Genomic DNA, 23,217 nt, shown 5'->3' with positions numbered 1-23,217 from the left:
AGTTTCTAGGAATACAGTTTTCAGCCTCCAAACACATGAAATTTTTTAGTTGTCCTCTAATTCTTTCTCCCTTCTTCCCTCCCTCCCTCCCTCCTTTCCTTCCTTCCTTCCTCCTTTTTGCAGGGTGATCAGAGAATATAGTATAAATAATCACGATTCTCTGGAATTCATTTAAAAATCTTTATAGCCAAGTACATAAATATTTTTACGACTGTTCCATGTGTGCTGAAAATGAATGAACTTTCTCTATAGGTGGCAAGGTTCTATACAAATATCAGATCAAGCTTGTTTAATTGTGTTTCTCAAATTTCTCTACATTTAATTTTCAGAGAGGAATATGTTAAAATCTCCCATGAGAGTTATTTATTTATTTCTCCCGCAAATTTTGTTTAGTGTTATTTTCTAGCTCTCCAAGCTATATAATTATGAGTGTTCTCACCATTTTAAATCTTTTTGTTTATTGTTACATTTACTTTGCGCCTTTGGGCATTTTGCTTTAATTTCTTATAGGTCTGATATGCAAAGAGAGCTGCCAGGGCTCTCTTTTGATTGATGTTTGCCTGGTGTATCTGCATCCACTTTTCTATTGTTAAGTATTTCTATGTTACTTTGTTTTACGTGTGACTCTTGTAAAAGAATGTTGCTTTTCTAATAATAAAAAAATCTATGACTTCTTTTCTATCACTATGCTAGTGCCCTATGCATTATGAAGCAGGCCCCAAAACACGTTTTGAAAATTCATTCATTCATCCATTCAACATGATTTCCTGAATGTCTAATAGGTTCTAATGATATCTGACACGTTAACCACTACATCGGATATAAAAAGGGAAGTTGTTTCCCTACTGTAATCACTTAAATCTCTTTGTACACAAAGCACCACATTCCATTCCCTAATGTACGACGCTGGTAAGGGGGTAACTGTAGTAAGTATCACACGAACCCTGCTGCTGCATGGCCGAGGGAGATTTGTTCATGGGAGAGGCAACCCTAAGGAAAATGCGCTGCCGCCAGGAAATTCGGCGAGGAGTGACAGGGGTTCCTCCAACGTTTAGGGACTCATTGCTGCAGGTCGACGAGGTCCTTTTTCTCCCCTCTCCATCACTGTAGAAAGCACATAAATATATAACTTGTAAGGGGAGCTGCATAACATGATCCTTCACAACAAAATGGCAGCACAAGCCATTCACAAGTTCTACCACGGGCAAGCACAAGCCACAGGCGACACGGAGCAATGCGTCACCAGGCACACCGGTCACCCAGGCCACCACATCCTGGGTCAGATGCGGTCCGGGCCACAGCCCAGTCATCAGAAGCTCACCTGTTTCTACTCATTCCATAGTAGCCAACCATTTCAGGTTCTAGCCTGAGCAAAGGAAGTACTTATACAGAGGAGCAAAGGTTGCTTGACTAATGAACTCATGCTTTCCTAAAGTTAGCTAAAAACTAAAATTAGTAGTTATTCTAAACAACGTCAATATTTCATAGAAGGCTCTTAAAGGGCTTTTCTTACAGCTCTTATAGGATGGCTGACAAGACAGCTTCTAGTTGCCTGTAACTGTTAAATCTGTCTCCAGAGTGTTAGCTACTAATAGCTGGATCGTGATAGAAAGTAACCAGAACAAAGGCAGAAGAGTCAACCTTGGGATTATTGTTAGGCGATATATTAAAGAAAAAAGTGCGGCCAAATGAGATCGGATAGGTTACATTTTAAAACATTAAGCAGATTTCTTTAGAGCAGGACTTCTTAGAGACTATAATACGCTAGCATGCACTGTGCTTCTCCAGAGGGATATAGTATACAGAAATTCCCTAACTTACTTAAATTATTTGACCCCAGAATCAACTTCCTTAACTTTTTGGGGTGGTGAGGTAGGCAGCTGGGTATATCACATCTTTCTACATGGGTGCTTTGTGAAACAAACATACAGAAATGCTGGTCTGCTCTAAGAATTTCATTTTCTAGGAAAGAGCACACTCTAAATTCTGCTGGGGCTATCTGCAAGAAAAGGTCATTATTTTTAAAGAAGGTCATAATGACTCAAACTTAACTTTTGAGACCAATTACATTAGCAGCCAAAATACCATGCAATAACTGTTGCTGCTCGTGGTGGGAATATTTTGCTCTTTTAAGTTTTAAAGTCTCTGGGCTTTCCTGAGAGAATGATGAAGATAACAATATTTACACGTGGTGATACCAACAAGTGAAGGTGCGCAAACTTCTGATGGAGCCAAGAAGTGTTAGTAGTTAGGGCAGAAAGGAAACTCAGCGAAAAAAGCCACAACCCCACGTACATACTCAGAGGAACTCACTAAGGCGAAGAAAATCAAAAGTCAGAAGAGCAATTCAGCCCTTACCTGTCATCTTTGTATTTACTTTGTGTATCCATACTCACAGTTACCAGGTAATTCAGTTATTTCTAATCTTGATCTATCTTTCTGGAACTACTGCTTCTAGATTAGCTAAATTAAGTTTAAGAAAGAGACATACCTTTGAGCTGCTACACAGACAGCAAATGACATGCTGGATCATGATACTTCAGAAAGTAGCTGATACACACATCCCAATACAGTAAAACCCACTTTGTTATGTACCCTGGATAAAGTTATAACCCTAATATGTGTCCACAGTTCACAGCTCTGCCATACTGAATGAATATATCCACCTTCACTTCCCCTTTGGAAAGCATTAATTCAAGTATTTCGCTTTTGGGAACTACAATTCAAATGTTCTATATACGATAGTTATATCCTAAGAAACAAGCTTAACCTACCCTGTATCTTCGTTTGTGTAACACTATTTCACTGGCAGTTATGTGCTAAATGCCCAACTCAAGGATGTATTTCTAGCTCCTAGTGTAGTAACTGGCTATTAATAGTAAGCACTCAACAAATATCCATGGAATAAATTAATATTGTAAAACCATTAAAAACATTAACTCAGAAGGTTAAGTAAAATGGACAAAAAATATTGGCTAGGCTAACATGTCAGGAATAAATAAAAGATCGACCTTCTTAAAACCCTTTGTTGGTAGTCACAACTTTTTACGTTTTTCTGGCAAAAAGCTCTAATAGCTCTGTTTCCCAAAAGCACAGACTGAGGTGTCGACGGCACTGGTAGGTATTGACAATGACAATACTGGTAATAAACAACATAAGGCATCTTTTTTCCAGATAGTGAAACAGCTATATAAGGGTATCTAATTTATAATTTAAGCCTAGAAAGCTAAGTGAAATACTTATGTAGAAGCAACTATTTCAATGCCTCACAGGATAAGTGTTCAATAAATAGTAGTTTCTCTTGACTTTTTAGTACCTCTAACAACAAAAATAGAATAAACCAAACCTAAGGGTTCTGAAACTTTTATATTTTAATGCTGGAATTAAAACATCTTTTCCAATTCAGTGTTAATGACATATCAAGCATTTGGGCAGTACTAAAAGTAAAATTGAGAAGAACCCATATCATTTTCATTATTGCCTGTAAAATACACAGTTTGGGGGTAAATAGGCTATAAAATTAGTGCATGGTGTACCCTTACATTAGCGCAATATTACAGATTTGAAAATTTCATAACATCTAAAACTTTATATCCTGTAATCTAAATAAATTGCCAAATGACGCATTTTCTTCAGATGTCTGGAATTTAATAGCCAGTAACAAGCCAAAAATTAGCTGTCAAAATATAAGATAATGCTATACTAAAAGGAAGTACTTACATAACAGACCATTGACCCTTTATCATGTACTAGAAAACGACATCCTGAAAAAGCAGTTTGGTCGCCAAGATAAGGCAAAAGCTGCCCTGCTTCATCTAGCAAGAGAAATATGTATTCCAAAGTCAGGGTCCAGAAAAGGGTTTCAACAGTCAGTGCATATATGCAACTTACAGCAATTTACTTTTTGATTTACATTTCATCAGCAACCTGACATTCCTAAGGCAGTAATTTTAAGAATCAAAACCATGTGAAACACTTCTGTGCATTAAAATTCTTACATCTCACGTTGGAAACTTTACTGGGCTGAGGGGGGAAACTTTTTGTTTTGTTTGTTTTTTGCTTTTTTACTACCACATTAGTTTTCACTTCAACTTCTCCTTTAACTAATCCTAGGCAAGCAAAATGTCCACCTTTTGAGTAAAAATAAAAACAAAACAACGTGTGGCATTTATTATAGTAATAATAAAGCAAATACAAAAAGACATACTATGTGCCAGGCATTATTCAAAGCATTTTACAAGTATGGACTCATTTCAACCTCACAGCAACCCTATGGGGTAGATGGCACTACAATTCCCATTTTTAGTGAGGAAATTGAGGCAGAAAGAAGCTAAGTAATTTGCCCACAGTCTCTGGGATATAAGTAGAAGAGTCACGATTCAAACCCAGGCAGTCCAGAATACAGACACTTAGGCTCTGTACTTTACTATGTCAATGTAAATACTCTTTGCGTTAGTTCAGACAAAGCTCTCTTGGTTCATAAAAATAAAGCTGTCAGGACTCCCAAGATCCCCCGCATTTCTAGTGAAAAAAAATCAGTCTCTAATTAGCATTAAGTCTTTGGGTCAGTACTTCTCTTTCCATTTCTTAATGGAAGAATGTCATTTATTTTAGCAGAGAAATAACTTCAGAGTATTATTACATTACATGTTCATTTATGTAAATGTCTCACTTCGTTTTCTTTGCTTTTGAAATCGTTGCATTCCAAACTGTAAACACTTTTTAATTTTTAAATAGGAAGATCAAATCAAAAACACATTAATATATATACCAACATACATTGGTAAATTATCTTTACATTTTTTAGATGATGAAGCAAATAAGAACCATTACCTTATTTTTTCAAATAATCTTTTCCCTCCTTCTTTTGTATTTTGGAATATCAATACGTGCATTATAAAACTGTTTCCCAAGAGACATATCCAGGAAAAGTATTCTGTGCCAGCGTTACCTCTATGAAAATTTGTTAAATTAAAAATTAATAACTAGGAAGGAAATACAACATAGAGAATGTCCATCTATTTTTGTATTGGTATATTCTATATATACTTTCTATTACCAGTCACCAATTAATCAAGAACCACAATCCATGAACAGAAATGAGGGCTTTATAAGGGCAGGAAAAAATCCTCTACTATGTGTATCACGGTGTAAGCTGGGAGGCACTTCCAAGTCCTTCTGGACACAGCATCTATCAAAAGCTACAGATATGATATGAACCTACCCACAGAGCTTCAAGATAACTTTTTAATATATCCTTCACCAAGCAGTTATATCCTTCAGCTATTACACTAACATTACACTTCTTATATTAACACAGAATTTTTAATGCATACTTACTTGCCTGCTTTAATAAAAATTAATTCCAATAACAATAACACTGGACATGGCACAGAATGAAGGAGTTTTAGTGACCGCGCACAGGGACTCAACTTTAAGAAGGATGCAGTCATGTTTTATTTCCCACCAGGGCAACACACACACTTTTCACAAAGGTAAATAAACTCTTAGGCCAGGACCAGTTTTACAACGCATTGTTCTGTGGGGCAGAAGCCCCCATCTCCCAACCCCCTTATTAGCACCCATCTAAAACTACCAGTATCATGAAGTCCAAATAAATGTCTACAAGCTGATTGAATCTATATCTAAATCACAATGTATTACACTCAAGATAGAAACAAAACTTGATTAATGGCATAGCAACCATTTAACAGAAATCTGAAAAGTCTTTCTCTCTGTAAATACCTCAAGAAAGGTTACATGGAACAGCGCAGTGTTGAAACTTGAGTTTCTTCCACAGGACCCATAGTACAATTTAACTCATAATTGCTTTAGGTGGACTAATAGTTTATCTAAGCCCTGGCTTCAGCTGGGTACGAATCTGTCATCCTATGGAAAATCTTTACTAATTAAATAAAACTGAGAATGAGCTCTTCTAGTGGAAACTAATATATAGCATCTGAGCTGAGTCAAAAGAGATAGATTAATCAATGGGTAAAACAAAAAAAGAACAAGAAGAAAGAATTTTATTTCCTAAACTCTACACTGAATGAAAAACAATTTAAGTTTTCTGCATTGGAATTTAAAATATCTCTGGGTAGCTCATTTGCTTACTCACATCCTTATAACCTAAGGTTATAAAAATGACATCAAGCAAGATATTGAACCTCCTTGGGGCTCAGTCTAACCATAAGTCTAAAATAAGGAAATTATGGGCCAGATGACTCCTAAGGTAATACACAGACCTAACTCTATGTTTGTAGTAGAACCTAGAAAGACACACAGTAAAGCCTAACATTTCTGTTGGGCTTTAAAATGTAGATAAGAAATTATTATTGAAATGGTCTTACACCCAATCATTAAAAAAATGTAAGTCAATTACAAGTCTCAAAAAAGTCACTTTTTATCTTATCAATGTGGCCAAGATAATTTTTTTCCTTTGAATATCTCATTCTAGTCCAATCTTTGATACTGGATTTTACTCCCACTAGAAAGAAATCTAAATGTCAGTGGCCCCAAACAGGAAGATGAGGATGTCTGTTTTCCATTGGGTTCGTGATATGAGCAAAGCATAGAAACTAGAACAAAGTAAAGAATAATCATTTTCAGTTAAGTTGCTCAGCAGTGATTCTGGATATTTACCACAAAAAGCATATGCGTCAAGAGGAAGAAATGTCATCACAGATGTGGTCAGACTTCCATATTGAGGAAGTAGGTGTTTTCCTGTGTCCAGCCCAGTGGGAGGTCTGGAAGGCCTCAGCAGTGTCTCAAAGTAACCAATGCGTCAGGAATTACGAGGAACAGAAATAAACTAATAATTCTCTTCAGTGAAAACCAGATTCGATTTTATGAGTATGTTTCTTTTAAGGTTCTGATTTCTGCATCTTCTTGGGATTTGAAATAAACTCCTCTAATGTACACATGCACCTCCAAACTAGCAAATTAACTTCCATTAGTTCAAAATGTTAATTAGTTTTTGATTGAAGGCCACAGCACAGTCCTAAAGAACGTCAACATGGAATAGACTAGAAACAGGATTTCTATTTGCAATCAACCTTTTGTATGATCATTCATGGTCTTTGATTACACCAGGCATCACATTTCCCCTATTATATACCCTTCACAGCACTGGAAGGATGGCATGCATTCAGGAGACAGCCAAAACTGATTTTTAAATAAATGGTGATAATCAGTTGGAAGAATTAATAAAGTTTTAAACAAAAATATTTAGGCCTCTAATCACCTTGATTCTAAAGCAGTGCCCCGTCTAGTACAACAGGAAAACAAGGAACGGCATTAGCATAGAGAAAGAGAGATGTCCCAAACCAGGATTTAGAATAAAAAGGCATTCCCATAAGATATGAATAAAGCACAGATAATTTCAATAATGTACCATAATGAGTGATTACACTATTCTTCTCAGTGAATATGAGAGAACTACAGAACCAAAACTACCACGAAGTACTTACCAGCAAAAATCTATTTTCTCATTGAAAAGTTTTATAAGCAGAAGTAATGGCTATCATTTGACCAATGAATTTCAATATAAATATTTTTAAAATATAGGCTTAAAAGCTGAGAAGCAATAATAAGGAGGAACAAAGATGCTTGTTTATAAAAGGATATATTATATTTGATAAATGGATGTTATATAAATATACCATCTCATCATACACAATTATATTTTAGCTACTACACAATGAAATAACATTAAATTTTTAAGAATTAATTTGAAGGTAAAACAAAACGTATGTGTACTCTCTTTCCTTTAGCATCTCAGTGCTCTGCAAATGAACCTACTAATCAATAAACCATGATATTAAAAAGATCTTGGCTTCTTTTTCTCAGCCTGCTTATAAACGATAATCTACATGTTTTTAATAATTCAGAATCGTGGTCCTGGAGAAGAATGCCTAACCTGAATTTAAAATTTCAAATTAACATGCTCTTTAAATAGTATTTGTTAGCCTATGTGCTAACCTACCATATACCTTACTTGACTATGAATATTTAGAGATCCACTCTATGCATCTAATAAGATATGAGTTACCCAAGTGAAAAGAAAATACCTGGTGTGGGAAGACACGCAGTTAGCATCTCCCCACAACCAGGGCACCTGCCGGCCACTGGTAGGGGACTCTGATGCCCAGGGAGACAGGAGAAACCCCAAGGTGAACTGGTAGGACGAAGGCGGACTGAGGGGGGAGAAGAAGTGGAGGCCAGACAGGATTGGCTCCCCTGAGGCTGGGGAGTTGAGGAGAGGCAGGCGGGAGAGACTCTCAGGGAAGAGCGGGAAAAGAGCGGAGGGCAATCGCCTCACCCACTCGGGCCAGGGAGCCTGCTGAGCTGCCAAGCTGGTACCCCCCCCATCCAAAGCCCCATCCAGGCCGCGTGGGTCCTGGGGGCATAGGAGGGAGGTCGGGGAGATCAGGAGAGGCAGGCGGGAGGGGCCATCCAGGAGGAACGGGAGAGGAGTGGAGAGGTTGATTGCCCCGCCCACTCAGGCCAGGGGAGACTGCTGAGCTCCCAGGCTGGTCCTCTGCCCTCCAAGGCCCCCCACCCCGGCCAAATTGGTCCTGGGGGCTTAGAAGGGAGGCCAGGGAGATCAGGAGAGGCAGGTGGGAGGAGCTCTCCGGGAGAAGTGGGAGAGGAGAGGAGGGCATTTGCCCTGCCCACTCGAGCCCAGGAAGCCTGTTGGGCTCCCAGGTGAGGTCCCCTGCCCTCTGAGACCAGGCTGGGGGGCAGGCCTGGGGCCCTTCTGTTCCTTGAACCTAAGCCCCACCCCCCCACAGCCGCCAGGGCCTTTTCCAGCCCTGTGGGTCCTGAGCATTGGCCCCGCCCACCACCCAAACCTCTCCCTTGCTTAGGCCCCGCCCTCCACAGCCAAGGCCTTCTCCCTGCTCCCCACCCCCTTTTTTTCTTTTCCCTCCTCCTCTTTTTTGCTATTGTGGTACTGACGTACCTTCCAGTTATTGATTCATCTATATTTTTACTTTTATATTCTTCCTAACATATCTGTTAGTTTCCCAGTCTAATTTTATTTTTTACTTTGTTATTGTTCTGTTTTTTTTTTTGCCGCCCCAGGCAGCTTGCAGGATCTTGGTTCATGAGCCCAGGGGCGGGTGGAAGCTCTTGCAGTGGGAGCTCCGAGTCCAAACCACTGGGCTAACAGAGAACCTCAGACCCCAGGGAATATTCATCAGAGTGAGCTCTCACAGAGCTCCTCATCTCAGCACCAAGACCCAGCTCTACCCAATAGCCTAAAAACTCCAGTGTTGGAAGCCTCAGGCCAAACAACCAGCAAAACAGGAACACAATCCCACTCATAAAAAAAAAAAAAAATGAGATGGCAAAAAAATACATCACAGATAAAGGAGCAAGGTAAAAACCTATAAGACCAAATAAATGAAGAGGAAATAGGCAATCTACCTGAAAAAGAATTCAGAGTAATGATAGTAAAAATGACCCAGAATCTTGGAAAGAGAATGGAGTCACGGATTGAGAAAATACAAGAAATGTTTAACAAAAATCTAGAAGAACTACAGAACAAACAAACAGAGATGAACAACACAATAACTGAAATGACAAATACACTAGAAGGAATCACTAACAGAATAACTGAGGTAGAAGAACGAATAAGTGAACTGGAAGACAAAATGGTGGAAATAATTGCTGAGGAGCAGAATAAAGAAAAAATAATGAAAAAAACTGAAGACAATCTCAGAGACCTCTGGGACAACACTAAACGCACCAACATTCGAATTATAGGAGTCCCAGAAGAAGAAGAGAAAAAGAAAGGGTCTGAGAAAATATATGAAGAGAGTATAGATGAAAACACCCCCAACATGGGAAAGGAAATAGTCACCCAAGTCCAGGAAGCACAGAGAGTCCCTTACAGGATAAACGCTAGGAAAAACACACCAAGACACATATTAATCAAAGTAACAAAAATTAAATTAAAAGAAAAAAATATTAAAAGCAGCAAGGGAAAAACAAAAAATAATATACAAAGGAATCCCCATAAGGTTATCAGCTGATTTTTCAGCAGAAACTCTGCAGGTCAGAAGGGAGTGGCAGGATATACTTAAAGTGATGAAAGAGAAAAACCTACAACCAAGCTTACTCTACCCAGCAAGGATCTCACTCAGATTTGATGGAGAAGTCAAAAGCTTTTCAGACAAGCAAAAGCTAAAAGAATTCAGCACCACCAAACCACCTTTACAACAAACGCTATAGGAACTTCTCTAGGCGGGAGGCACAAGAGAAGGAAAAGACCCACAAAAAAACAAACCCAAAACAGTTAAGAAAATGGTAATAGGAACATACATATTGATAATAACCTTGAATGTAAATGGATTAAATGCCCCAAACAAAAGACACAGACTTGCTGAATGGATACAAAAACAAGACCCATACATATGGTGTCTACAAGAGACCCACTTCAGACCTAGGGACACATACAGACTGAAAGTGAAGGGATGGAAAAAGACATTCCATGCAAATGGAAATCAAAAGAAAGCTGGAGTAGCAATACTTTTATCAGATAAAATAGACTTTAAAATAAAAACAGCTACAAGAGATACGGAGGGGCACTATATAATGATCAAGGGAATCAATCCAAGAAGAAGATATAACAATTATAAATGTTTATGCACCCAACACAGGAGCACCTCAATACATAAGGCAAATGCTAACAACCATGAAAGGAGAAATTGACAGTAACAAAATAATAGTAGGGGACTTTAACACCCCACTTACACCAATGGACAGATCATCCAAACAGAAAGTAAATAAAGAAACACAAGCTTTACATGACACAATAGACCAGATAGATATAACTGATATTTATAGAACATTCCACCCAAAAGTGACAGAATACACTTTCTTCTCAAGTGCACATGGAACATTCTCCAGGATAGATCACATACTGGGTCACAAATCAAGACTCGGAAAATTTAAGAAAACTGAAATTGTATCAAGCATCTTTTCTAACCACAACGCTATGAGATTGGAAATCAATCACAGGAAAAAAACTGTAAAAAACACAAATACACGGAGGCTAAACAGTGCACTACTAAATAACCAAGAGATCACTGAAGAAATCAAACAAGAAATTAAAAAATACATACAAACAAATGACAATGAAAACACGATGACCCAAAACCTATGGGGCACAGCAAAAGCAGTTCTAAGAGGGAAGTTTATAGCAATAAAATCTCACCTCAAGAAACAAGAAAAATCTCAAATAAACAATCCAACCCTACACTGAAAACAGCTGGAGTAAGAAGAACAAAGAAAACCCAAAGTCAGCAGAAGGAAAGAAATAATAAAGATTAGAGAAGAAATAAATGAAACAGAAATGAAGAAAACAGTAGCAAAGATCAATAAAATGAAAAGCTGGTTCTTTGAGAAGATAAACAAAATTGATAAACCCTCACCCAGACTTATCAAGAAAAAAAGGGAGAGGGCACAAATCAATAAAATTAGAAATGAAAAAGGAGAAATCACAACTGACACTGCAGAAATACAAAGGATTATACGAGACTACTACAAACAACTCTATGCCAATAAAATGGACAACAACAAAGAAATGGACAAATTCTTGGAAAGGTACAATTTTCCAAGACTGAACCAGGAAGAATTAGAAAATATAAACAGACCTATCACAAGTAATGAAATTGAAACTGTAATTAAAAATCTTCCAACAAACAAAAGTCCATGACCAGATGGCTTCACAGGCAAATTCAATCAAACATTTAGAGGACAGCTAACACCGATCCTTCTCAAACTCTTCCAAACAAATTGCAGAAGGAGAAACACTCCCAAATTCATTCTATGAAGCCACAATCACACTGATACCAAAACCAGAAAAAGATATCACAAAAAATGAAAATTATACACCAATATCACTGATGAACATAGATGCAAAAATCCTGAACAAGATACTAGCAAACAGAATCCAACAGCACATTAAAAGGATCGTACACCATGATCTAGTGGGATTTACCCCAGAGATGCATGGATTCTTCAATATATGCAAATCAATCAATGTGATACACAACATTAACAAATTAAGGAATAAAAACCATATGATCATCCCAATAGATGCAGAAAAAGCTTTTGACAAAATTCAACACCCATTTATGATAAAAACTCTCCAGAAAGTGGGCACAGAGGGAACCTCCCTCAACATAATAAAGGCCATATATGACAAACCCATAGCAAACATCATTCTCAATGGTGAGAAACTGAAAGCATTTCCTCTAAGATCAGGAACAAGACAAGGATGTCCACTCTCTCCACTCTTATTCAGCATAGTATTGGAAGTCCTAGCCACAGCAATCAGAGATGAAAAAGAAATAAAAAGAATACAAATTGGAAAAGAAGAAGTAAAACTGTCACTGTTTGCCAATAACATGATATTATACATAATAAATCCTAAAGATGCCACCAGAAAACTACTAGAACTAATCAATGAATTTGGTAAGGTTGCAGGATACAAAATTAATGCACAGAAATCTGTGGCATTCCTATACACCAACAATGAAAACTCAGAACGAGAAATTAAGGAAACACTCCCACTTAACACTGAAACAAAAAGAATAAATACCTAGGAATAAACCTGCCTAAAGAGGTGAAAGACTTGTACTCAGAAAACTATAAAACACTGACGAAAGAAATCAAAGATGACATAAACAGATGGAGAAATATACCATGTTCTTGGATCGGAAGAATCAATATTATGAAAATGACTATAGTACCCAAAGCAATCTATAGATTCATTGCAATCCCTATCAAACTACCAATGGCATTCTTCACAGAATTAGAACAAAAAATTTTACAATTTGTATGGAAACACAAAGGACCCCAAATAGCCAAAGCAATCTTGAGAAAGAAAAACAGAATTGGAGGAATCAGGCTCCCTGACTTCAAACTTTACCACAAAGCTACAGTAATCAAGACAATATGGTACTGGCACAAAAACAGAAATACAGATCAATGGTACAGGAGAGAATGCCCAGAGATAAACAAATGGGACTTAATGAAACTTAAAAGCTTTTGCACATCAAAGGAAACCATAAACAAGACAAAAAGACAACCCTCAGAATGGGAGAAAATATTTGCAAATGAAACAACAGACAAAGGATTAATCTCCAAAATATACAAACAGCTCATGGAGTGCAATATCAAAAAAAAAACAATCCAGTTAAAAAATGGGTGGAAGACCTAAACAGACATTTCACCAAAGAAGACATACAGATGGCCAAGAGGCACATGAAAACATGCTCAACGTCACTAATTATTAGAGAAATACAAATCAAAACTACAATGAGGTATCACCTCACACTGGTCAGAATGGCCATTATCAAAAAATCTAGAAACAATAAATGTTGGAAAGGGTGTGGAGAAAAGGGAACCCTCCTGCACTGTTGGTGGGAATGTAAATTGATATGACCACTATGGAAAACAGTAGGGAGGTTCCTTAAAAAACTAAAAATAGAACTACCATACGACCCAGCAATCCCACTACTGGGCATATACCCTGAGAAAACCATAATTCAAAAAGACACATGTACCACAATGCTCACTGCAGCTCTGTTTACAATAGCCAGGACATAGAAGCAACCTAAGTGTCTATCGACAGTTGAATGGATAAAGATGTGGCACATATATACAATGGAATATTACTCAGCCATAAAAAGAAACGAAACTGAGTTATTTGTAGTGAGGTGGATGGACCTAGAGTCTGTCATACAGAGTGAAGTGAGTCAGAAAGAGAAAAACAAATACCATATGCTAACGCATATATATGGAATCTAAAAAAAAAAAAAAAAAAAGTACTGATGAACCTAGTTGCAGGGCAGGAATAAACAGGTAGACATAGAGAATGGACTTGAGGACATGGGGTGGGAAGGCAAAGCTGGGGCGAAGTGATAGTAGCATCCACATGTATACACTACCGAATGTAAAATAGTTGGCTGGTGGGAAGCAGCAGCATAGCACAGGGAGATCGGCTGGGTGCTTTGCGATGACCTAGAGGGATGGGATAGAGAAGATGGGAGGGAGGCTCAAGAGGGAGAGGATATGGGGACATGTGTATGCATATGGCTGATTCGCTTTGTTGTGCAACAGAAACTAACACAGTATTGTGAAGCAATTATACTCCAATAAAGATCTATTAAAAAAAAAAAGAAAATTACATACCTTACTTGACTATGAATATTTAGAGATCCACTCTATGCATCTAATAAGATATGAGTTACCCAAGTGAAAAGAAAATTATATTTCATAGTTTTATGGACCTCCTTTCTATTCTGAATAGTTCTAGATATCATGGTAATTGTGTGCATATGATGTTTTCTCTGAAACCAGTAATAATGAGAGATGTAGAGTTCAGAAATTACTGACATAAAACCACACTCTTGAATATCCTAATTCTTAGGAAATTCACACTAAAGTATTCAGAGTAAAAGGACATGATATCTGCAACCTACTCACAAATGGCTTAGAATAAAAAAATATATGCATATATATATATATATATGTATGTATGTACATATACATGTAAACAGGCAGACTGATAAAGCAAATGTTAAAAATTGATGAATCTGGATAAAGAGTTAGCAGTTCTCCATAATATTTTTGCAACTTTCCTGTAAATTTGGAATCGTTTCACAATACCAATTTTTTAAAAACTCTCTCCAAGATTCTAACTAGTAAATTTATGTCTAAGTGACTTACTAATTGAAATAAACCTATTAAGAGTGAATTTTGTCCAATAATTTTACTACTGTGTAGATAGTCATCAATAATGCATGGGTATGTACCACTATAGACATGTATAATAATATCCAGGGAGAGTACACTTTAAAAGCCAAAGGACTAGAAATAACCCACATGTCCACTTGCAAATGAATGCACTGTGATATAGTAAATGAAATACTATCCAGCAATAAAAATGAATGAACTGAAGTGCACATAAAAATAGGAATGAATCTCATAAACTAGCTTAAGTGAAGGAAGTCAGATATAAAAGAATTTATGCTGTATCATTCCATTTATAGAAAGTTCAAAACCAGGCAAAACTAAACTATGGTGTTTGAGGTCAGGATGTGGGGTAGAGATTGGGTGGGAAAATGTGAGGAGCTGCAGGTGTGCTGGTAGCATTCCATGTATTGACTGGGTTGGGGTGACGTGGGATGTTCACTCTGTGATAATCCATGGAGCTGGATGCTTACGATTAACGTACTTTTTTTTTTTTCCGGTATAGTTTTTAGGGATTAGCATACTTTTTAACGAAAAATGTTAAGTGTCTTTTTGGCTTATTGATTCTATGCTGTCAAATTACAAAACAGCGTACAAAGAGTACACAAAAACATGCCAAAAAGTGCTCTCTGATTTTTAGAACTTCTCAGAGCCAAGAGAACACTACAAAGTACAGAAAATACGATGATTTTTAATGATCCTATAAATTTAAAAGTTCTCCACATGTTTAAATATAGCATTTCAAATAAGATCACTGCAAAGAAGTGAATTTTTTTCAATACAAAACTAAGTATTTGCCCTCTGACTTCAATACCCTCCTATTAGAATGCGGTACAGAAGGCTAAGGGAAGCTAGGCACAAGAATGATACATACATCTAGGCAGAAACTACCGAAGATGAACATATAGCCATACATTAAAAACTATAAATAATCTTTTTTTTAAAAGTCACTGCTTTTGTACTCTATAACCTATTCACAGCTAGTCTTTGACCTTTTTATGGCTGTTCCTAATTGTCACCTCAGGCATGGTTCTATTTCTGGAAGGAAACAGGGATTCTCCAGATGCTCACTTCAACATAACAACAGGAAACTGCAAATGGGTGTCATTGAAAGCACTGTATTCTTAATAAGTAGTACTATGGAGATGAGGCAAACTGACATTTTTATATGTGTACATCCTCAGTTATCTAAATTCATTGCATATTCCATATACATTATGCTATTTTTATGGCTATCTTCCTTTAAATCTTCTCCCATAAGGTTGTCGCTGAAAAACTCTTTAAAATCAATTCTTCATCAACTTTCTTCACTAGCAATTCAATGTTTCAACATAACTTTGTACTAATTCAGAGGAAGGTTCAGATTCAAAATTTTATTAATCCAATATTAATCGTCTTTCTTGGGATGAAAAAAATGGACACACATGGACAAAAGATATTCAGGGATAATTCAAGCATTATTCTAATTTAACTAGTTACTGTGGGTTACCTAATTATATGCTAACTTTTTGGATTCCCTAAATCTAAAAGAAAGGAGGCCAAAGAATACCCAAGAAGATTTTAGTGGCACACAGGCTAGTTGATAGCACGTATTCCTCTCCCTGACTGCAACAATTGCCAATTATCGAACAATAGAAAAAACCCAAATATCCATCAGCAAGAGAGTGGATAAATTCTGCTGTATTGAATGGAATACTATACAGCAATAAAAATGAATGGCTCAAGCTACACATAAAAATAGGAATGAATCTCAGAAGCTTCTAAGCCAACAACAACCCCTTGAGAAGAATTCCCAAGTTAATCCACCACTTTCCAAAGGCTAGAATATCCCACTGAGAATGTGCATGATCAGTAAGATTTCATAATTTCAAAAAATTGTAAAGGCAATTCTTAAAAAATCACTATATTTAATTTTGTGTAGCTATAAGAGCAAGGAATAAGACTGAATAGGCTACACGTTTTCAATACTGGGGACAAAAAACAAAGCAAAATCGAATGTCTACAAGATTCAAGAGCTCCCTCATGTTGCCTGAAAGAGTTGCTGTCGACATGATCCTCTACCCATTATGTGACTTACACTGAGATTCAGAAAAGAAGGTCTATGTCATTGAAAAAATCAGAGAAACGCCTAGGAAATATTCTATATACTTAAAAATAAAGATATATCATATCCATTACTTTAGTATAGTTGTTTAAATCAGTGGCTTTTGGGTTCCATAAGGTATGTCCAGAGAAGCTAAGAAAAAAAAGGCATGATCGGGGAGGTTTGCTTAGTATGTGTTAGCACCAGGTCTTGCCCCAAACAAAACAAGGCTTAGACTCTGGGGCCGAAGGCAAAGAAACACACAAATAGTACAAAAAATATAATCCCTAAAGTAAGATAATCATGTCATCAAAAAGCTTTGAAACACTGGTTTTAAAAGTTTTCTTCAAATTAATTGGAAATGAAACCAATATATTAGAAACAGGTTAGAACAAGCACAACATACGGATGCATTCATGTCACTCTAGAGTTAATTAGCCACTTCTTAGTAACATATCAGTATATCACTGCAGAAAACGTTGCTTTGCAAACAAGGACACTGATCTCACCTGATTTCATTTTCATACTGTGGGGACAGTCTACCTGAATTCTGGTAAAAGCTTTTCAGGAAAGAGGGGGCAGTGAAGGAAGGGGCAGAGAAGGAAGTGTGAAGACTTGGAAGACTGGAGGAAGAATTACTCTCCTTGTGCATGCGCCGAACTGATGCAAGGATGCTGGGTACAGAAAATACAGCAAATTCGTCTTAATTTACATTTTGGCACAATCTTCATTCACTATGAGATAGCATATACACAGGTTCTCGCTATAAATGTAATCAGGGCTGAATTTATATGGAAAAAAACTTATATGCATGCAGTTCTCTATTAGATGACTATGACCTAGTTCATTGTTCACAAACTGAATTCCTCATCTATGCAGCGTTTCTAAGCATATGTGTTTGTCTCTAAAAATCTCTTAATAATTTTAGGACAAAAAGTGTTTGTTTTGACATGCAAAAGATACTTCAAGGGGAAAAAGTAGGAAAGCACAAATAATTACAGGAAACAAGTTCCAGAAGGGAAAACTGATTATCAGTAGTTCAAAGACTTAATTATTTTAAAGATATAAACCCTTCTAAAAATTTAAGAACAACATGTTTGGTTGTTGGAAGGCATCATAATACCTTTGGCTTAACAAATGTTAATGTCCATGTTCTTTTCTTGCAGCCTGTGGCATTGTGCAGCTATGGTTTTATCTGAATCCCTAAATCTCCTACAAAGTTTTTTTTCCAGAAGATTCTTTTCATAGCAAGTTTTTACCATGATATAAATAGCATCTTTTCATATTGACAGAAGTTCTTTGAGCATATACATTATGAAATGTGGAAAACATAAGGAAAAACAGACATCATTAATTGTTTAAAATAATTAATGTTTTAAATTCTTGAAAATAATTTTTCCTGGAAAAAGAGACTTAATGTTTTGGGTAAATATAAATGATCATTAAAATTTTTCATATATACATGAATACTTAATCCTTTTTCATAAAAGAAAATCTGAGGATAATTAGTTCTATTAATTTATTTTTATATATCCTAAATATTTTATTTTTTAATATCAAATTATTCAAAAAACAACAATCAGCATTCAATTGCATCCTTAAAAGAAAAGCTGGTAAATTTGATAACAACTAATATAAAAATTAATCTTCTTTTTACTTAGAGTTCTGTTGGGTTCTTTTTTCCTCTCTGACTGGAACCCCTATCAGACCGTTTCCTGAAACCAAACTCATAGGAACGAAGAAAAACAAAATTAGTTCTAGGATATAAATTCTGATTTGTACTACACGGTAAGAAGTATAATCATTCTACAATTCCAAATTTACCCCCTTTATTATCTCTTACCAAATGCCAAATGATTTTGTTAAATATTTTTTAAATACCATGCAAGATAGTTTCTAATGGATACTTCCTGTCAATTATGGTATATGTATTCTTCTTTGTAAACATCACTTTATTCTAGATAAAATTTTTAACAATTTTCACATTTGGCTTTAATTTATTATGAAATAAAATACAGCCAATTTTTATCTCATGTATAAAGGTAATGTAGGAGATTTTTTTAACCCTTGTGCTTACAGGAAGTTCTGCTATGTTATTTGCAAATTTGCTGACTGTTTCATGAAAGCCATCGTCAAAGAGACACTGAGGAACATGCGTTGTCAGAAGCTTTTTCAGACAAAACAACTGCCTGATATCTTGTTTTCGACATTTTTCTGGGAAAACAAAAACTATTTCCATCCAAAATGCTTTAACTCTTCTCTTTCGGGGTGCCTTAAAGCTTGCCTGTTTCCCTTAGTAACGAAGGTTTTTACCATTCAATTTATTTTTCTGACAACTAAATGTTGGCTACAGCATGAAGTCACAAATAACTCTTGACTCCACGGTGGTCAGAAGAGAGTGACAGGAGAATTGTGTTCCAGCTTCTGGAGGGAGCTTTGGACTCACCTGCACTGTTCGCTGGAGCTCTGCCTCAGAAGAGGGGAGCGAAGCCCGTGAGCCTTCCCATCCTGTAAATTCAGCTTCCTCTTCGTGCTGGAAGGTGGGTGGCTGAACGTGTGGGCCCGTCTTCGAAACTGCGGGGAGCCGGAATCCTCTTCAGGGAACGTCTGCCAGGCTGAGGACAGCGGGGAAGCTGGCGGGGTCCCTGGCGGGGAGTCTCCAGGGGAGAGGTCCTGAAACGCAAGAAGTCAGGCCTTTCCTTCCTACACCGATCATGGCAGACCTGCTCACAGGGTGCCTCTTCTTCCTCCTGAGTCACGACAAACTGTTGTAGCTTTTTTTTTTGTTTTTTGTTTTTTGTTTTTACTCAATCCATGCTGAGGGCTGATCACTGTCACCACAACCCATGTCTTCTGATAAGCAGCTGTAAGACGGCATCCGTAAAGGTAGGCCAGAAAGTGAAAGGGATAATAAGAAGAGGGATGCTTTCCCCTAACCCTTTGTGGTAAAATGCTCTGCAGCTACTGTACTGTTCTCACTGTTGCCAGAAAGATGAAAAGAGATCCTGACCGAAAGAGGGTGGAGGTCTGTATTTACGTATCTACTGGTTTCCATGACATATCGGTTGCATGTTTCCTGTACTGTCAAAAACAGTATCACGGGGGCTTCCCTGGTGGCGCGGTGGTTGAGAGTCTGCCTGCTAATGCAGGGGACGCGGGTTCGAGCCCTGGTCTGGGGGGATCCCACATGCCGCGGAGCAGCTGGGCCCGTGAGCCACAATTGCTGAGCCTGCGCGTCTGGAGCCTGTGCCCCGCGACGGGAGGGGCCGCGATAGAGAAAGGCCCGCGCACCGCGATGAAGAGCGGTCCCCGCACCGCGATGAAGAGTGGCCCCCGCTTGCCGCAACTGGAGAAAGCCCTCGCACGAACCGAAGACCCAACACAGCCAAAAAAATAAATAAATAAATAAATAAATAAATAAATAAGAAAATCCTTTAAAAAAAAAAAAAAATAAAAAAAAAAAAACAGTATCACGACGCTTAAGTGTCCAAGTCTCAGGGCAAAGATTTCAGGAAAATAAAATAAAGCCTGTTAAGTATCTTCCCTCACCATGGATGCTTCTATCTAACTACGTGTTCCCTGAGGTAAAAAAATTTTTTAAAAGACATGAAAAACAGGAAATGAATGAAAAGTGAGCTATGCCGGAACGCCTCTCATATTGCATGGGGAGACATCATAAATCTTTCCATTTAGACAAGTATGCGGTTTGAAATGTTTAGCCTGATAAACTTTGGTTAGGGCTAATCAACTCATAACTGGACTAAGTCCTCAATTCTACCAACAGAAAGTTTAGTGAACATATTTTAATATTTTTCCATTAAAAAAAATAGGTTGCATTTGCCTCAGGTTACATGTTACAGGAAACAGGAAACCAAACCTACTGAGAATTGTCTATGAGATAAAGAAGAGCCTAACATTGCAGTTAAAAGGGTTAAATATGGGGGAGGGGGAAGTAATATGAGGAGAGAACAAAAGATAAAAAGATCACTGTATAAGTGCAATAATCATATGGCTCCTTTTTCTATGGCCTTGGATCAACAGTTGCTCAAATATTGTCCCCCAAAGTATACTATCTCCAAACAGTAAAACGCCTGACAGAGCAGAGTTAGACAGCAAGGGATGTGTTCTGTCCCAGAAAGAGAAAGCCTCAGTTGAATAAAGAGCAACATGCTAATAGCCAGAATCTTCTTTAAAATAATAAAGGCTCAAATAGTTATTTTTTAGAAGTCATAAAGAGCTCATAACAAAATAACTAAGCACGCATATTATCATATTAGTGTTTGTTTTTACCAAGTTGCAATAGTAGGAAAAAAGGGAGCTCTACTTAGATACCTTCTCTGAAGCAACACTGTTGGATCGTTCAAAGCTGTCCACACTTCCAAGCCGACCCCTCATTCTGTTAGCTCCCTGAGTGAAGAGAATAAAATTAAATCGTTCATAGGGTTTGAATTTTTACTTTAAAACTATAAAAGGCAGTTGCCTCTTTATGTTAGCATTACATTGATCCTTTTGGGGTTCACTCAAATTTGTTGGCAGTATTAACAGCCATTCCAGCATGGCAAAGAGAACTATCCGCAATCTACTTCCGTTACTTCTAAATCAGCCATTAGATAACCAGATATTCAGACCAAGCTTACTGAAGTGACTTTGGTTACAAAGTCAAACATTATTCACCCATAACATCAGTGAGAGTCCCATGAACTTGGTGTCACATACAGATAAACACCCATGTGGAAAGTACAGCACAACAAACCACAACAGTTATAAAGAAAATGGTTTAATACATACAACCTCCCTACAACCTAGATCATAATTTACATTATAGGATTATAATAAACACAGGTTAAAAAAAGAAAACTGCACCCTAAAATGTATGGATTTAGCTTCATTCATTATTCCGTAATGCAAAACTACTTCAATAAAGTCTCTCTAGAAGACTAGATAAAAGTCTGCTTCAATATTGGTGAATTGGTTCTCGATTTTCTTTTCACACAGTTCTTTGGTGATGATCTAAGAAACGAACCAAAGGGATCATCTCATCTATTTCTCTCTACACTTCATGTAGGAAGAAACTGGAACCAAGTATTGAAGGAAAGAAGATGGCTGGCTAGGAACCATATCACATAGAAGGTCTTAAGAGACAAAATACAGACTAAGATGTTCTACCTAACTCTAAAACACATGGGAAAGTTCTAAAAAGAATAACTAGAAATACGTCAAGTCAGTGTGACAGTGACTCTCCGCAATGAAAAAACGCACAATATTTCTACAGCACTTTACAATTCTAAAGTGTGTCTCCAAACATTTCTTGGGTTTAATTGGGGGGGGGGCATTAAGTTTCATTTTAGTTTTTAATCAAAGTGATACCTACACAAAGTTTCAAAAGTCAAACTGTGCTACCAAACTTATGATGTTAAGTGGCAATCACCAGCCCCCTCCTTCACATGCTGAATCCCATTCCCCAAAAGCAAACACCTGAAATTACTTATATCAATGCTTCTGTTATTCAGCTTACATTCCTATTCCTTAATCTTTCCATTTTAGGCACTATCCATTGACTTCCTACTCTGGAAGATGAGAGTTTAGGATTCTTACTTCATTTTCCATCCCCATACACACTTCTCTCTTCCCCTCTTCTCTCAGTAGTTATATCACGTGTCAGTTAAACCAATATTTTGTGCTTAGATTTTTACGACCTTGTAAATACTGTTTGCACCTGAGCTACATATTTTACTACTAATACAACTCACATCTTGTACAATTTGTTCTTCATGGAGTTAACAACTACCTCAGTAATCACCAGTTTATTACTACTAATTTATTTATCATTAATCTATTCCCAATAAATCTCAATATGGTCAAACATTACATAATCCATTAATTACATATATTTTTCTTTGAGCTACCCACTTTGGAGATCTCTGTCTTCCTGCCCCAGTTTGGACTGGTAGCAATTTAGGTTTGCTGAATAGATGTTTCCAGTATTATCCTTCACCATCAACCTAGAAGTTTCCTTTGATGCTATTCTATGTTGGAATTTCTGCTTCCTTGAGCCCATGTCTTCCTCTTTTTTAGTTTACTTCCTCATTTTGGTGGAACATATACTCCAGGTGCTTTCTGAGAACAGGAGACTGGGAAGTAAATTTTTTTTTAATTTACATGCCTGTAAGTGTCTTTGTTCTATGCTTATATTTTATTAATAGTTAGGCTGAATATACAATTCTGCCTGGAAACATGCCTTCAGAATATGTAAACATTGCTCAACTGTCTTTCGGTGCAAAAGTCTACTGTCACTGTGATTCTTGAGCTGTGTGTGTGCCCTGCTATTTCTCTCTGGAGCAGAATCTAAGTTTACCCTGGGGCATTCT

The 23,217-nt window shown here is 37.2% G+C and overlaps 1 protein-coding gene across 4 annotated transcripts in view; it reads right to left on the bottom strand.

Annotated features, from left to right (window-relative positions):
• Positions 1-23,217, bottom strand: part of TBC1D4 (TBC1 domain family member 4) — a 214,016-nt gene that overhangs the window by 25,537 nt on the left and 165,262 nt on the right. For 2 of the 4 annotated variants that reach the window (XM_007186208.3, XM_057533036.1), the window contains exons 9-12: positions 21,182-21,256; positions 19,296-19,522; positions 17,359-17,523; positions 944-1,104 (exon numbers count right to left, since the gene is read on the bottom strand). In XM_007186208.3, coding sequence (XP_007186270.2) covers positions 944-1,104; positions 17,359-17,523; positions 19,296-19,522; positions 21,182-21,256 — 628 coding nt within the window. Of the gene's footprint in view, positions 1-943; positions 2,464-3,720; positions 4,780-17,358; positions 17,524-19,295; positions 19,523-21,181; positions 21,257-23,217 lie in introns of those variants that run through there. The other 2 variants (XM_057533035.1, XM_057533038.1) reach the window with 2 other exon arrangements.

This window comes from Balaenoptera acutorostrata, chromosome 18 (genome assembly GCF_949987535.1).
Source record: "Balaenoptera acutorostrata chromosome 18, mBalAcu1.1, whole genome shotgun sequence".
Classification (NCBI taxonomy): domain Eukaryota; kingdom Metazoa; phylum Chordata; class Mammalia; order Artiodactyla; family Balaenopteridae; genus Balaenoptera; species Balaenoptera acutorostrata.
Note: the sequence above shows the minus strand (reverse complement) of the source record. Positions and strands in the feature narration are given on the sequence as shown.